At 45.0% G+C, this 17,310-nt stretch overlaps 1 protein-coding gene across 1 annotated transcript in view; it reads left to right on the forward strand.

Moving 5' to 3' along the window:
* The window catches only part of LOC137633353 (uncharacterized), a 224,657-nt gene that overhangs the window by 124,606 nt on the left and 82,741 nt on the right, over window positions 1-17,310 (forward strand). Inside the window, exon 22 of the mRNA XM_068365605.1 lies at window positions 13,274-13,382. Within this exon, the coding sequence (XP_068221706.1) occupies window positions 13,274-13,382 (109 nt within the window). The remainder of the gene's footprint in view (window positions 1-13,273; window positions 13,383-17,310) is intronic.

A 17,310-nucleotide genomic window follows, 5' to 3' on the forward strand; every position in this document is an offset into this window, starting at 1 on the left:
GAGAGAGAGAGAGAGAGAGAGAGAGAGAGAGAGAGAGAGAGAGAGAGAGAGAGAGAGAATAAAGTGGATAAATAATGTACAAATGTATGACGAACATATTTGAAAACTATACAGGAAACGATATGAAGAGAGAGAGAGAGAGAGAGAGAGAGAGAGAGAGAGAGAGAGAGAGAGAGAGAGAGAGAGAGAGAGAGAGAGAGAGAGAGAGAGAGAGAGACCTATCCCTTTCCTTTTGTTGCTTATCCAGGCGTAAGATTTACGATTGAAGATAAAAAGAACCCATTAGAATATTCAGTATTATGTAGCCATTTGAAATTAAATAATAGTAGTATTAATTGTTTTTTTTACTCAACCATTTAATTAATATCCCTACTTTTAACTATAATTACGAATTATAAGCATAAAGAAATTATATCAACTTTGAAAAATTATCATTAGTGAAATGACCGCTCAGGGCAAAAAAAGCGTGATTATCGTACAGCAGCCTATTGCACACTTGCGCCTAGTGGCCGTGTTTACGTGTGGGAGTGTCATCATGGATATACAGTACTATACTGTAATTTTTAACTATTGCTAGATACGTACTGTATCAAACCTTGAAAACCCTTTTTTGATTTTGTATCTATAGGAAATAATTCTACATCATTCGGAAAATACTGAAAACAGTAAGCTATGCATAGTACAGTAGTAAATACTACAGTCATAGAAAATTATCAAAACTTTAACAACTTTTTATTGTTTTATTTATCCATAAAAGAAATTTTGTACAGTATTTTATAAAAAAAATCTATAAGAAGGATTTCTTACAGTATTGTTAAGATAAAAGCTACAGTATATATATATATATATATATATATATATATATATATATATATATTATATATATATATATATATATATATATATATATATATATATATATATATATATATATATATACATACACACATACATACACACACACTGTATATACAGTATATATATAGCTAGAAAGCTAGAAATGGAGTGAAAAAAAATTGACGGGTAGGTTGCTGTTTGCCGCCATGATGTGTTTCGAAATATACGAATTTCCAATTACACGAGGCCTTTCATCGACCAAATTCTCGCATAATTCGGGACCCTACTGTAGTGTGATAAGCAGCAATGAACTTCAGTATGATTAATTGAAAGAAACATACTGTAATTATTATTATTATATGTTATGGGAATTTCTATATTATAATTATTTAAATAAATACTGAAGTTCATTAGCCCTTCCCTCCTCCCCACGTACATTATTGGACATGGGTTTTCACATCCTGTTGGTACACTTCGAGTTGAAAGTAAAATCCATGATAAAGAGAAAACCTTGACTCACAGGGCAGCAATATATTTAGGTAGCCACCAAATGGGTTGGGGGTACTACACGGTGGCAATCCTACTGATGGGTGTATAGATTTTTTAATTCTTTAGGAGTCAATTTTGTTCCTTCCAGTTGGTATCTTAATATGACTAAATTCGGAGATAATTTGTATTTTTCCTAACCATACAAACCTTAGCTATTTACATAGGGTTTACTTTCGGCGTAGCTGAAATGACGAGCAATTAGAATTTTAACGAGGGTGTATTACCCCCGCGGTAATTAGCAAGGGGGTAGGGGACTGGTAGCTAGCTACCCCTCCCCCCCTCACACACCGGTGAACTGCTTCACTTCACTTAGAGGTAGGACTTGCCTTGGGGGACAGGGCTGGCGGGCAAATATGTGTAAATAGCTAAGGTTTGTATGGTTAGGAAAAATACAAATTATCTCCGAATTTGTCATTTGTTCCGTAACCGAAATACAAACCACGCTATTTACATAGGGTGACTTACCCTTAGGAAGGGTGTAAAGTTCCCAGCCTTTCTGGCTTTGGCTTACCCGGGGACTCAGAATCCGAGTGAGCAGCACTCGAGAAAAAAGAGTCCCTGCACCTCGCAAGTTTCTTGCTGCACAAGAAACGTGCGGCCTACATAAGCTTGTGTGTGGAGGGAAGAAGTGTGACTTGTCCTAGGAAGTCGACCTGAAGTCCTTTAGCTGGAATTCTAGGCTAGGACGTTCCCAATACCACCTCGTCAGGGTATGGGGGACGCGGCAGTATTAACTTAATACTAGTAACACAAGGAAGCATGGTTTACCTGCAGAGGTTTGAGGTCAGCTATGCAGAGAACCCAGGATGCTGCTTTCCCCAAGAGAGGGGAGGATGAAGAAAGAGGTAAGGGCCAGACATACTTCTTTCATTCATGCAGTCTAAAACCGGATAACAATACCCTCAACCTTCTGCTACCTGTCCATTAAGGAGCCTGAGGTTAGACCTGCTGTTGTGTAGCCACCACAGGGCCGATAGAAAATGTATCGAGGCTCCTGTGGGTCACGTCCTGCAGGTAGTGGGCTGTGAAGGTTGTTAGACGCTTCCAGACTCCAGCTTGTAGCACGTGTGTCACAGAGTAGTTCCTCTTGAAGGCCAGGGACGTTGCGATGCCTCTGACATCGTGTGCTCTAAGGCGACGTGACGGAGGAGGATCTGGATTCAGGGCGTGATGGATGACCCTTTGAGTCCAGGCTGAAAAGGCATTCTTGATGACCCTCCTCTCCGTCCTCCCTGTGCTCCCAAACAGGGCTTGCACGTGAGGACGAACTGCAGCTGTTCTTTAAGATAACCCCTCCGACTCCTTACTGGGCATAGTAGGAGAAGGTCTGGGTCATCTGTTACAGAACGGAGACTCGAAATCCTGAAGGAGTCGAATTGAAGGTCCGTGACTCCAAGATTTTGAGTCTAGTAACCAACTCAGGGATGAACCTGAACGTTACTCCACCTATCCTCTTGAATAGGCGACGTCGTACGAGAGACCATTAAGTTCGCTGACACGCTTGGCCGAGGCCAGAGCAAGCAGGAGCACCGTCTTCCAAGACAGGTGACGATCAGAAGCCTGGCGTAATGGTTCGCAAGATCTCTGAAGAGCCCTAAGAGCCCGAACCATGTTCCATGGAGAAGGTCTCACTTCCGACTGGGGGCAGGTAAGTTCGTAGTTTCGTATGAGCGAGGAAAGATCCAGCGAGGAGGAAATGTCTATTCCTTTCAGCCTGAAGGCCAGGCTTAAGGCTGAGCGATAGGCTTCCACCGCCGAGAGCGAAAGGCTTCCACTGCCGAGAGCGAAAGGCGCATTTCCTCCCACCGATATACAATAACTCCGCTATTGCTGGAATAGTGGCATCAAGGGGAGAGGTACCTCTCCCACCACACCAACCACAGAAGACACTTCACTTCGCCTGGTAGACCCCTGCGGATGACTTTCGTAGGTGTCGAGACATCCGCTCCGCAACTTGTTGCGGAACGCCTCTCTCTGTGAGGAGATGCTGGATGGTCTCCAGGCGTGAAGCCGAAACGATGCTACGGCTTGTGGTAGATGTTGCAATGTGGTTGTTTGAGTAGCTCGTGTCGAGGGGTAAGCGCTCTCAGGAGTTCCGTCAGGAGATGCAGAAGATCCGGGAACCACTCTGCATGATGCCGCAGCGGAGCTATCAGAGTCATCGACAGGTTGACCGATAGTCTGGTCTTGTTGAGCCCCCTTCTCAACAGACAGAACGGTGGGAAGACGTAGACGTCGATGTTGTCCCACCGTGTAGGAAGGCATCTTGCCAGAGTGCCTTGGGGTCTGGGACTGGGAGTAGTACAGCGGCAGCTTGAAATTCAAGGCTGTCGCAATCAGGTCCACAAGGTCAGGACTTGTTGGCTACCAGGGGCTGCCGAAGACCATTCGGTACTCTCTATCTGTGAGGCCCTGCTCAGACTGTCGGAGAGCCCATTCCTTTGTCCGGAATGAAGCGAGCCGATAGGGTATTGAGTGGACTTCGGTTCATCTCAGTATCTCTACTGCAAGATGAGAAAGTTGTCGTTCACGGAGTTACTCGCCAGGGTCTGTTGGAAGTGTTGAAGGGCCAGAATACGGCCTTTATTCCTAGCAGATTGATGTAGAGGTATCCTTATGGTTCTGACCATAGGCCTGATTCAGAACGTGCCCCCCCCCTTGTTTTGACGAGTCCGAGAACAGCATCAAATGCGGGGGAAGGACGAGAAGATCCATTCCCTTGCAAAGGTTTCCGTAGGTCATCTACCACTGCAGGTCCATTCGTTCTGCAGGTCCCAAAGGGACCAGAATGTCTGGGGAATCGTTGTCTTGATTCCACCGGGACTTAGGCTGCCGATGCAGGGATCTCATCCTGAGGCGGCCGTTGGAACTAGCCTGGCCAAGGAGGAAAGGTGACCTAGGAGGCGTAACCAAGATTGGGCTGGAAGCTCTCCTCGTCTGAGGAAAGGTTCTGCGACTCTCCTCAGCCTTGCTATCCTGTCATCTGATGGGAAGGCTTGGAGATTGGAGTCTAATATCATGCCTAGATATCCCAGTTCTTGAGATGGAAGCAGAGAAGACTTCTCGAGAATTACCATGATTCCTAGATCTTGGCAAAGTCCCAGAAGCTTGTCTTGGTGTCGAAGAAGGGTCTAATCCGAGACTGCCTGGCTTAGCCAGTCATCCAGAAAGCGAAGGAGACGGATGCCGCTCCTGAAGATAACAGGGGGAACATTCTGGTGGACACCTGCGGAGCTGTGGAGAGATCGAAACACAGCACCTTGAACTGGTATAACTTATTGTCTAGGCTAAATTTCAAGTACTTCCTGGAAGACGGATGGATTGGGATCTGGAAGTACTCGTCCTTCAGATCCAGTGTGCACATGAAGTCTTGTGGTCTCACCACAAGCCTGATTGACTCTGCTGTTCCACGGTGAACGAAGTTTGTTCGACAAACTTGTTCAGGGCCGAGAGGTCGAGACAGGTCTCTAGCCTTCAGACGCTTTCTTACAAGAAAGAGTCGACTGAAGAAGGCGTGGGGGGGAGTCGTCGATGACCTTTTGGAGAGCATACTTCTAGAGCATGGTCTCGATTTCTGCCCGAAAGGCTAGCCCCTTTGCCGAACCCATGGCATAGGAGCTCAGCGACGCTGGATTCGCTGTCAGTGGAGGTAGAGATGTAAAGAACGGGATGCGATATCCTTGGCTGATCACGGAGATCGTGCAGGAATCGGCCCCGAGTTGTTGCCACCTGAGTGCGCAACCTTAGGCATCCCCCTATTGGGGACCATGCAGGGGGGTTGCCAATCCTAGCGTTTGCGGCCTCGGCCGCTCCCTCAGGATTATTGCCTCCCTAGGAGGACTTCCCGCCCTTCTTTTGTCTGACAGGAGGGGGCTGCTGTTTAGACACCTTGTCTTAGCTGCCGGGGCCGGTTCCGATGTCCTAGGCTGACGAGGCTGTTGTTGTTAAGGCGCTGGAGGATTGTAGAGTGTGGATGTAAGCGCCTTTGGAGGAGCGAATCGTGATTCGACTTTCTCCACCTCAGCTGTCCGTTCCCCGTCCTTGGGCTCAAAACAAGGTCTTTCCAAGGATGGAAGAGTGTCTGAGCTTGCCGACATCCATTGTTGGGACTTCCGAGAGGAACCTCTCGGTCACTGCATCTCAATGCTTCAACATCGAGTTTGCCCACAAGTTCGAAACTTGGTGAGCCGGGAAACGATGGTGCTCGTGCCCGAGAGGAGGAAAGTTTCCATGACCTTCCTGGATCTCTCCTTGGACAAATTCTCGGATTGCAACAGAATGCCCAGAGATCCAAGCCAGACGACCAGCCATGAAGTGGCCCGCATGGCACACTTTGCGGCTTTCTCCTGGCTTAAGATCTCCGAAGACAAGAATGTCACCTGCCGGGCGGAGAATTTCTTGAGAGAAAAACTCCCTGGTAAGCCCCTTCCACGGAATGGTGGAGAGGAAGGGCTAAACCAGGTTCCCCCATGATCTCGAAGTACCTCCTCTGCTGACGGCAGACAGACGTAGTGTCAGCGACTCCCGCTTGGGGGAAGGGAATAGAACGATCCTGAGGAGTAGAGATCATGGGGCCTGCCCGAAAGGAAGGAGAAGAATGTTGCCCAGACCTCTCTGAAGATTCTTCCTGCTCTTGCACGTGCCATGCTAGCGTTTACGGAGTGAAGATCGTGATCTGGAAGTACGTGCTCCAGAAGACTCGCCAGGTTGCCCGTGTTGCGAAAACCCGACGGGAATCGCGGTCGAAATCGCCCTGGCGCTCGTGGGATGGTAAATCGCTGGTTCGCGCGCGGGTAAACGTGAGTGCGCCCGCGCGCAGGTGCGTGGACGCGCAGGCGAAAGTGCGCGTGGGCGCACAGGTGAGGGCGAGCGCGGTTGTAAGGGCGAGCGTGGTTGTAAGGGCGAGCGCTGGCGGTCGGGAGACCGATGGCGCGTAGGCGAGCGATGGCGGGTTGGCGAGCGATGGCTTACTGGCGGGAATCGCGCTGGCGCTCGCGCGATGGAAAACCGTTGGTTCGCGCGCGGGCGAACATGGGTGCGCATGTGCGCGGGCGTGTGGGCGTGCATGTGCGCGGGCGTGTGGGCACGCGGAGGCGCGGTCGAAAGAGCGAGCGCAGACGGCCGGGAGACCAATGGCGCGTAAGCGAGCGCTGACGCGCTGACGAGCGATGGCTCGTAGGTGGGCGAAGGCGCGTTGGCAAGCGATGGCGCGTTGGCGAGCGGTGGCGCGTAGCGACCTATCGCGTACAGTCGAGTTAACTCGAGGGCGCGTAGGAAACTGACGATTGAAGCGTTGACGCGTTGACGCGTTGAAAACGCTTGCGCGCAGGCAAAGAATTGAGTGGGCGCGTAGGAGATCGCTGGCGCGTAAGGAGTGCCCAGGGGTGCCTGTGAGCACCCGTGCGCTAGCTTAGGTGTCTCCTGGGCAGCGCGGTGTGAAGTGTAAGCGTGCTGGCGCCTTGGAACTGGAACCGTGCGTGGGCGCGCTTGGCGCGAAACTTCAGAAGGGCGCTGCGAGTCCAGAAGAACCTGTGAGCGCCTGTGCGCTAGCGTAGGAACTTCTTGAACTGCGCGCGACGAGGCAGGAACCAGGAGATCGTAGGAGCGTAGTTGCGTGGCCAGAAGATATGCGGGGGCAGACGATATCAGCGAGGGTGCAGAACCAGAGAGATCGTCGGCGAGGAGGCGAAGGAATAAACTCCTTGCCTGCTCCCAAATCCGAAGATCGTGGGCGCGTGGGCGACCGTTGGCGCGTATTGCGCACATCAGGACAGGGCGATCAGATGTGCGCCGGCGAGCAGGTGATCGTGGGCGTTCAGGAGACCGATGGTGCACATGGCGCGTAGCCGCAAGAAGGTCTCAGAAGAGTTGGCGATCAGGAGATCTACGGCGAGACTCAGCTACAGGAGATCGCTGGAGTGTTGATTCAGCAGAAGTCTGGTCCACAGCAGGACAGAATTTGCGAACTACTGTGCGCGCAGGAGAACAAGGTTGCACAGGTAAAAACCTGGCACAAAAGGGACTTACTCACATTGTGAGATAAGCCCTTTGCCTCAAAGGGACCGGTGCCCGTTTGGAAAACGGGGTGGAGTGGCGCCCACTGCGCTTCTGCGTCCAGGAATGGAGAAGGAAGACAAGAAGATCTGGCAGGTGTCGGAGATCGCGAACGAACTGCCGACAGGACTAGCGAAGCAGCTGCAACGGTCTGTTCTCGTCGAGGAGGATCCTCTGCGGCTGAAGATGAAGACGACCATGGACAGGAGCACCATCATCAGCCCTCCGAAGAGGAGTCTCTGTTAGTGAACTCCCCCGAGGGGGAGAGACACTCGCAGGAGAGACCGTAGGACTCAGCTGCCCCGAGGGGGAAACTGAGCCTTCAGCAACAACAGCAGGTGAGTCCTCCGAAGAGGAGTCTCTATGAGTGTCCTCTCTCGCGAACGAGAGAGGTGAACACTTCGTAGAAGAGGCAGGAAGAACTGATGAAGGCGCCCCAAGGGCCGTTGGATCAGCAAGCTGACCATAAAGAGCAACCCTCCAAAGAGGAGCTCCTGCAGCTGCTCAGCCCCTTGAGCGTAGCTGCAAGTGCAACCGCTCAGCACCAAGAGCATAATCGCATGAACTCCATGGTCCGGCCTTGCAACCGCTCAGCTCCTTGAGCATGGTTACAAAAGCGGTCGCTCAGCACCAAGAGCATAACTGCCCGAGGACCAGAAATTATTAAGGTAAGAGATGTTGCCCCCCCTGAAGGGGAAAAAACTCATACCTGGTAAGGGAACCTCCCTCGGAAGGGAAGTTACCCAGCCATGGAGGCGAACCTCCTGAGCGTTCTAAATGAACCAAGGAGCTGACAGTTGTCACGGGAGAACTTCTAGGAGAAGGGAACACGCCCATGACGAAGTCGTAGAGGAGGCGGCAACAGCAGACTCCCCAGGCCCCAACAGGACAGCTCTGCTTCGTTGGCACATTAGGCAAACAAAAACTAGATAGTTAACTGTGAAAATAAAACAATTAGTTAACATTTATTCTCCCGGGGGAACTCCGAAGAGGAACCCCCGAGGGAAAAGAACATAAGAATTACGCACCAGGAATGCGCCCTCCTCCCCCACTGACACTCACGGGAAGGGGGGGTAGGCGGAGAACTGTAACAAAACAGAATTATAACAATTATAATTACAGTATAACAATTATAATTATGTAATTCATCTAAGAATGTTCACTAATAGTAAGAACGAAAGAACCCCGAAGGGAAGCGTTCTACACAGAAGCTGAAAAGTTAACAAATACAATTAGATTTGATTAAAAATAATTGAGACAAAATAAACGGAGTAGCAACTCATCCCGCAACGGGAAGGAAGCTACCGTAATACGTAGTAGAAATAAAAGGGTGAACGACCTCAAGGAGAGAGAGAGAGACCGTAGTCAAACTAAACTCCCATGTTCCCTACGCTGATAGACCAAGTTTCCCGAAGGGAATGAGGAACAGCGGAGAAACAGATTAATAAATAAAGTCCAGCGATGACGATTCCCTACGGCGCCCGCTGAAGGGAGACCGAAGGACCAAGGGAGAGATCGCGACCCATGAAATGTCACCGTGGGGGCCTGGGGCCACACAGAGATGATGTCGTACAATTGAGTGGACTTCCTACACACACACACACACAAAGCACAAACACTGAAAAGGAAACTTACTGTATTTCTATACTCAAATATATACATAAACATAAGAATGTTTACATATATAGTAAGTATAAGAAAAGTAAGTAATTAAGTAAGACAAAACATTAATGGCTGCCATGCGAGGACAGGCCAGGGACGTCTGTTCATCATCGGAGCCAAAAGTGAAGTGGAGCAGTTCACCGGTGTATGAGGGGGGGGAGGGGTAGCTAGCTACCACTCCCCTACCCCCTAGCTAACTAGCGCGGGGGTAATACACCCTCGTTAAAATTCTAATGGCTCGTCGTTTCAGCTACGCCGAAAGTAAACCCTATGTAAATAGCGTGGTTTGTATTTCGGTTACGGAACAAATAAATATTTTGCTTTATGTAAGGGACTTTAGTCATGGTTTCATAGAAGATACAACTAAGGGAGGCAAAGACAAGGTTATGTTAACTGGTCTGGTACTGATATTGATTGAACACAAGATTTTTAAAAAGTTTAGTGAATTATTATGGAGCTCAAGAAGACCAAGAATTTCCAAGGAAATTGATAGGTTTTTCCTGGTTGTGAATTTAGGATATATTAATGTAAACTGCAGATAAACCGTAACAAGTTTTTTTTTTTACATTTATACATTTTGATAAGGTATTATTACATGATACCAAGATTCATGTTAATGTTACTAATTACTAAAAGATGCGGTGCTCATAGGAGGGAAATTAGTGCGAGAGGGTAAATAGTAATTGGATGAAGAAGTATCGGGATGTTAATCAATGGGAAAGATCAGATGATAATGGAGGAGTGATATAGAATAAAATATTACTGCTAAAGACTTATGGAGTTTTTTGGCTAGCCAGACAGTACTTCTGTACATTGGATCCCCCTCTCTGGTTCACTTTCCCTTTGCCTACACATACACTGAATAGTATGGCCTATTCTCTACAGATTCTTCTCTGTCCTCATACACCTTACAACACTGAGATTACCTAACAATTCTTCTTCACCCAACGGGTTACTGTACTATAATTGTTTAGTGGCTGCTTTCTTCTTGGTAAGGGTAGAAGAAGCTCTTCAGCTATGGTAAGCAGCTCTTCTAGGAGAAGGACACTCCAAAATCAAACCATTGTTCTTTATTCTTGGGTAGTGCCATAGCCTCTGTACCATGGTCTTTCACTGTGTTGGATTAGAGTTCTCTTGCTTGAGGGTACACTCCGGCACACTATTATATCTAATTTCTCTTCTTGTTTTGTTAAAGTTTTTTATAGTTTGTATGGGAAATATTTATCTTAATGTTGTTACTGTTCTTAAAATATTTTATTTTTCCTTGTTTCCATTCCTTACTGGGCTATTTTCCCTGTTGGCACCCCTGAACTTATAGCATCCTACTTTTCCAACTCGGGTTGTATCTTAGCTAGTAATAATAATGATAATAATGATGGGGTCTATGCTGTTGAGAAATTTTGGAAGAATGTGGAACAAGAAAGATAAAAGTGAAGCAACTTCGTAAACACTTCATAGTACTTGTTCCCATACTAACAAACCTTCCATTATTGAATATTCTTTCAGCATCAGCTGGAGGTAGCCATTAGACTTTAATTGCGAGGTGGCAACCCTGCCTAACCTCTAAGCCGGTAGGCAGGGGGTGGCTGAGGGGTATGTAGCCGCCTCTCTGTATACGCTCACAGCTGTGAGACGTCACTTTTTCTTTTGGCTCAGTAGAGATCGGATGTGTCCGCTCTCCTCCTGACTGTCATTGGACCTTTTGATTTTGCTTTCCTTTTTTCAGGTGTGTCCTTCTTCTGCGATTGCCTTCATTGTGCGAACGTGTCCAGGGCGAGAGGGTGCCATGTGCGGGACCTTCATGTAATTGTAGGAGACTGACCCTCACACTCTTGTGTCTTACGTGTTGAGGGTATTGTTGAGAGCAGGGCTCGCCCTGCGCAGAGTATAGGGAGTGGTCTGCCTACCAATGGGAGAGGTTTGGAAGGGGCAGGAAGTAGTAGTCTAAATGCGTTCTTCTTCTCACACCCCCAAATCTCTCTCAAAAGCTCATTGCATGCGCTCTTACGAGGGACGAGCGAGCAGGAGTGCAGATCACAGATCTTCTAGGCAACCCTAGGATACTTGGGGGGTTGTTGCCTCCCCTAGAGGAGCACCTTCTCCTGCAGCCGCTGGCGAGCCTTTTTCTCTTGCAGATTTGTTTCAGGTGTGGTTGTCCTTAGGGATTTCAGGACTTCCTTTAAAGGAGGAGCTGCAGCGCCGCCTTCAGCATGATGCTACGAGAGAACCTTCTCTGGAGCCGTCGACATCTCACTCTCTGTAGCTGTGCGAAGTCCATCTGTCGCCTTCCCCTGGCCTTTCCATGTGTGGACTAGGTGATCGTTCGCCTCTCCAATGACCCCCTGCTGACAATGAACCCCCTCTACATCCTGGGACCTCGTTGTCCCTTGATCCTCAACCCTCTGTTTCTTCCTACAGGAACCCTCAGGTTGCAGGTGACGATCTTCCGGGGATCAGCGCGCCTTCCACCAGCAACGCTAAAGGACAAGCATCGCCATTCCCTTGCTTTTCTGGAACTTCTTCCCTTGATCGTCGTGCGTGACGATGGGAAGATCTTAATGATTGTAGGTCATCACCATCTGAGCGGTCTTCGCCCAGAAAATGTTCACGCTCTAGAGCTTTGTGCACACGAGACCGTAGGTCTTAACGCTCTCTTCTGTGTTGCAGGTTCTCCAAGTGGGTGTGTGGAAAAGACAAACCACATTCACAGCCCATTACCTCAAAGACGTGACCCCCAGGAGGCTTGATATATTTACTAATGGTCCTGTGGTGGCTGCTCAACAAGTGGTTTAAGATACCTCAAGCTCCTTGATGGACATGTAGCAGTTGGTTGAGGGCATTGGTTACCCGGGTTAAGGTTGGGATGAATGAGAAGTATTTCTGGCTTTACCTTCCCCTCTCTTAGGGTACAGCGACATGGGTCCCTCTGCAAGCTGGTTTCAACCTCTGCAGGTAATTATCATTTCCCTTATGTACCCTAGTATAGGTCTTAATTTATTTTCTGTCCACTTCCCCATTGCTTTTTGCAAGAAAGCAATGGGATACGTCTTGTTGTTTTTTCCTATTTAAAACTCAGACGTTTTTATACAAATAACTATCTCTATTTTACTAAATTGCACAGACCGCGAATGTAATCACTTTGTATATTTCAGCGAGGTCTCAAGGTTTTCCCTAGACCACAGTCATACACTGTACTAGGTAAAACCTGGTCAATGTCCATGCCAGATCTAGGACTTCCACCCACCCAAGAGTGATTCATCCACATAAATAACGGAAGATTTGTTAGCATGGGAACAAATGACAAATTCATAGATAATTTGTATTTTCCCTAACTAATACAAACCTAGAGTTATTTATATGAATTGGCCCGCAATCACCTGTCCCCCAGAAGTCCTGCCGGCAATAAAAAGTGACGTCTTTCACAGCTGTGAGAGTATATATAGAGGCGGCTGGGTAGCCCCAGCCACCCCCTGCCTACCCGCTAAGGCTAAGTGGTTAGGCAAGGTTGCCACCTCGCAATTAAAGTGTAATGGCTACCTCCAGCTGCCGCTGAAAGAATATCCACATAACTAATTCCAGGTTTGTATTAGTTAGGGAAAAATACAAATCATCTCCAAATTTGTTATGTTAATTATACTGCTGCTGCTGTTCAAGGTCTTTTTCTTCAGAAAAAAAAAAATTATGGATTTCTGTAATCTACACTGAGTAAATGAAGAAGCTTGAAGAAAGCTAATTTGTTGCCCATGTTAATATTGTAATTTTGGTTGAAAGTAACTTTTATTATCAATTTTATTAATCAAAGTTTGTTTTAATGGTTTAATATTAGTATTTTTCAAGTCCAAGTTTCTACAAATAAGTACAATCCAGGCATCAGAATTTAAGTTAAAGTGGTAAATGGCAAATAGACTACTCACATTGCTTTTTTTTCATCGTGAATGGAAAAGCAGTCTATTCATGTATCCTTTCTATTTTGCATATCATCCTAGTTTGTTTTTAGGAGCAATTTTTTTATAATGGTTTATGCAAGATCTTTACATCACAGATTTTGAACATCATTGTATTGCAGCACATATAATTCAGCTCAAAGTATTTTTGATATACAGTATTAGGGGAATGATGTACAGTCCTTGGTAAATGTGCTGATTACTACCAATATGTTAATTTTTTTCAGAGATTTGAGGGCAAACTGAAAGTTGACGGGGATCTAGATGTTGGATCTCTCAATAAATGGCGTTTTCCAGAAGACTTGATGTTCCTTGACCGTTCTCAGACAATTCATAGTAAGTCTCACGTGCACATTTGAACTTAGAGTATATATTCATAAATGTATTTGTTTAAAATTTCATCACATGTTGAAACTACCATATTTCCCGTGTCATAAGAATCACTTTTTTTCCTGAAAAATGCCCACAAATATCACCATGCGTCTTACCACCAAGAAAAAAGTTGTATAAGGGAGTTTGTCAACCCTCAAACAATTAACTAATGACATAAAAGCCATCACACTCACTAGACATAAAATATAAACCTACAATTATCATTCGTATCTACTAAATAGATTTATTTTTATATTGCACTTCGTTTAATAAAGTACAATAGCAAGTTATTTGTTTTTGGTAATCAGCTGATGACTAGCCAATCCCCTTCTACAAGCAAACATGCCAACTAGTGGTCTCCTAGCAGACAACGCTATGACATATTATAGTCTATTTTTTTTAGCGGTGCATCTTTGCACCGACTCACAGGGGGGCCCTTTTAGCTCAGAAAGGTTCCTGATACCTGATTCGTCAGAAATATATTTGTCCGAACATCTTCATTGTTCTCAAATAATTACTAAGTAATGTGAATCAAAACTTATTTACTAACCTATATTTCTCCATCAGATATATGTTTTGTCAATTAACAATGTGAAAGAATAAATGCATTATAAAGTATCGTCATGGTAAGTCTAAATTTAATAACACAATCCGCCGAAGTCAACGAGAAGCATCTTATTTTTGAATGCACGCTTTGTAATTTTGTAGTTTTTCACATAGTTTAACACAACTTGGGATAAATTACACTCAACTCAAGTTAAACATGTTATTATAAACTTTCTTTGAATACCAGAGTTTACCAAAAACATGGAATTAATAAAACCCGATATTTGTGAAAACTTATGGGGAGGTAAAAAAACAGCCTGCAGCAGCCTGGCGGGAAAACAATCCCTTCTAACTGTCATAGATGCAGTTTTTTTTTTTTCGTAACATAGTTTGGCCTATTCCTTTCAGTTTAGATAGTCTTGCATTCTCTCTCTTCGTAATATTTTGCTTAGTATTTTCCCACATGCCTGTTCCTCACCTAATAGCTCTCTGTTTTCCCCGATATCCCTTTCATATATGGGATATCCGCACTACGATTCCTTATTTCTTATCCTCTGTGGAAAGTGTTGGGTTGAAGGGAAGCGCGTGCTAATCTCCTTAAAATAGTGTAGAGGCGGGAATAAAAAAAAAGTACTATGCTTAATTTCATTTGATATAATGTGGGCTACTGAAAAGGTTTACAGAATAGGCTATACTTGCTACACAGCATAAAGTTTTATTATTATTTACATACTTAATGACGTACGGTATAAAACATAAGGAATCGTAGTGCGGATATCCCATATATGAAAGAAAGGATATCGGGGAAAATAGATAGATATTAGGTGAGGAACAGGAATGTGGGAAAATACTAAGCAAAATATTATGAAGAGAGACAATGCAAAAGTATTTAAACTGAAAGGAATAGGCCGAACTATGTTACGAAACAAAAAAGAAAAAAAACTGCATCTATGACAGTCAGAAGAGATTGTTTTCCCGCCAGGCCGCTGCAGGCTGTTCTTTTGCCTCCCCATAAGTTTTCATACATACAGTATCGGGTTTTATTAATTCCATGTTTTTTGGTAAATTCTGGTATTCAAAGAAAGTTTATAATAACATGTTTAACTTATGCTGTGTGTAATTTATCCCAAGTTGTGTTGAAATGTTAAAAATTACAAAATTCCAAAGCGTGCATCCGAAAATAAGTTGTCGTAGACTTCGTCGGATTGTGTTATTAAATTTAGACTTACCATGACGATACTTTATAGTATATTTTTTCTTTCACATTGTTTATTGACAAAACATATATCTGATGGAGAAATATAGATTAGTAAATAAGTTTTGATTCACATTACTTGGTAATTATTTGAGAACAATGAAGGTGTTCGGACAAAAATACTTCCGACCAATCAGGTATCAGGAACCTTTCCGAGCTAAAAGTCGGTGAGTCGGTGCAAATATGCACCGCTAAAAAAAATAGACTACGGTATAGTTGTTTATTATGCAGTATTTATGTTTTCATTCATATTTTGTTGATATTTTGTAATAGGCAATATTTCTATAATGACTGTTACCGGAGTTCTGAAATAATACAAACAGACAGTTACTGAATACGACTTCGGAAAAAACATCTCTCTGATAGTTAAGTGCAGTGTTACCAAGTTAGCAGAAAAGTAATGAGACGTAGAGTAGCATACAGTAGCAAAAATATGCCACCAAGGGGAATTTTTAGAGACGACTTTGATCAAAAATTAAATTTGTTTAACGTATAATGAAGAATTTGGGAAATGGTGCTGGAATTTTACTTTACCAAAATTTGATTAAGAACAGCTGGCAACACTGCTTCGATGTAAACAACATTTGAAACACCAAACACTAAATGTGTTTGTGGTAGCAACTACGAATGGGTAGTGTTTTTTATTATATGAATATATAATAAAAATGGGATAAGTGGTGTGCCACTAATTAATATTAATTTAAATATTTCATAATACACCCAAAATATGAAAAATTAACTGTGCCAGACAAAAATCTCATTAGAGTTGCTGACTAGGAATTTCTGCTAAAATAGCTTGTAAAATTCTCATTGTTCCGTAACCGAAATACAAACCACGCTATTTACATAGGGTTTACTTTCGGCGTAGCTGAAAGGACGAGCCATTAGAATTTTAACGAGGGTGTATTACCCCCGTGCTAGTTAGCGAGGGGGTAGGGAAGCGGTAGCTAGCTACCCCTCCCCCCTCACACCGGTGAACTGCTTCACTTCACTTTTGGCTCGGACAATGAACAGACGTCTCTGTCCCGTCCTCGCATGGCAGCCATTAATGCTTTGTCTTACTAATCACTTACTTTTCTTATACCTAATATATATGTAAACATTCTTATGTTTATGTATATATTTGAGTATAGAAATACAGTAAGTTTCCTTTTCAGTGTTTGTGCTGTGTGTGTGTTGGAAGTCCACTCATTGTACGACAACTTCTCCGTGTGGTTTCAGGCCACTACGGTGACTTTTCATGGGTCGCGATCTCTCCCTTGGTCCTTCGGTCTCCCTTCGGCGGGCGCCGTGGGGAATCGTCATCGCTGGACTTTACTTACTAATATGTTTCTCCGCTGTTCCTCCTTCCCTATGGGAGTTTTGTTTGACTACGGTCTCTCTCTCTCTCTCTCCTTGAGTTCGTTCACCCTTTTATTATTACTACGTATTATGGTAGCTTCCTTCCCGTTGCGGGTTGAATTGCTTCCGTTTATTTTGTCTCAATTATTTTTTATTTAAATCTAATTGTATTTGTTAACTTAACAGCCTCTGTGTAGAACGCTTTGCTTCGGGGTTCATTCGTTCTTACTATTAGTAACATTCTTAGTTGAATTACATATTTATAATTGTTATAATTCTGTTCTATTACAGTTCTCCGCCTTTACCCCCCTTTCCCGTAAGTGTCAGTGGGGGAGGAGGGCGCATTCCTGTGTGTAATTCTTATATTCTTTTCCCTTGGGGGTTCCTCTTCGGAGTTCCCCTGGGGGAATTAATGTTAACTAATTGTTTCATTTTCACAGTTAACTATCTAGTTTTTAGTTTGCCTAATGTGCCTACGAAGCAGAGCTGTCCTGTTGGGGCCTGTGGAGTCTGCCGTTTCCGCCTCCTCTACGACTTCGTCATGGGCGTGTTCCTTCTCCTAGAAGTTCTCCTGTGACAACTGTCAGCTCCTTAGTTCATATAGAACGCTCGGGAGGTTCGCTTCCTTGGGTGGGTACTTCCCTTCCGAGGGAGGTTCCCTTCCCAGGTATGAGTTTTTTCCCCTTCAGGGGGATTTCTTCTCCTACCTTAATTTTTTTCTGGTCCTCGGGCGGTTATGCTCTTGGTGCT

The sequence above is a fragment of the Palaemon carinicauda genome, chromosome 42, assembly GCF_036898095.1.
Source record: "Palaemon carinicauda isolate YSFRI2023 chromosome 42, ASM3689809v2, whole genome shotgun sequence".
Lineage (NCBI taxonomy): Eukaryota > Metazoa > Arthropoda > Malacostraca > Decapoda > Palaemonidae > Palaemon > Palaemon carinicauda.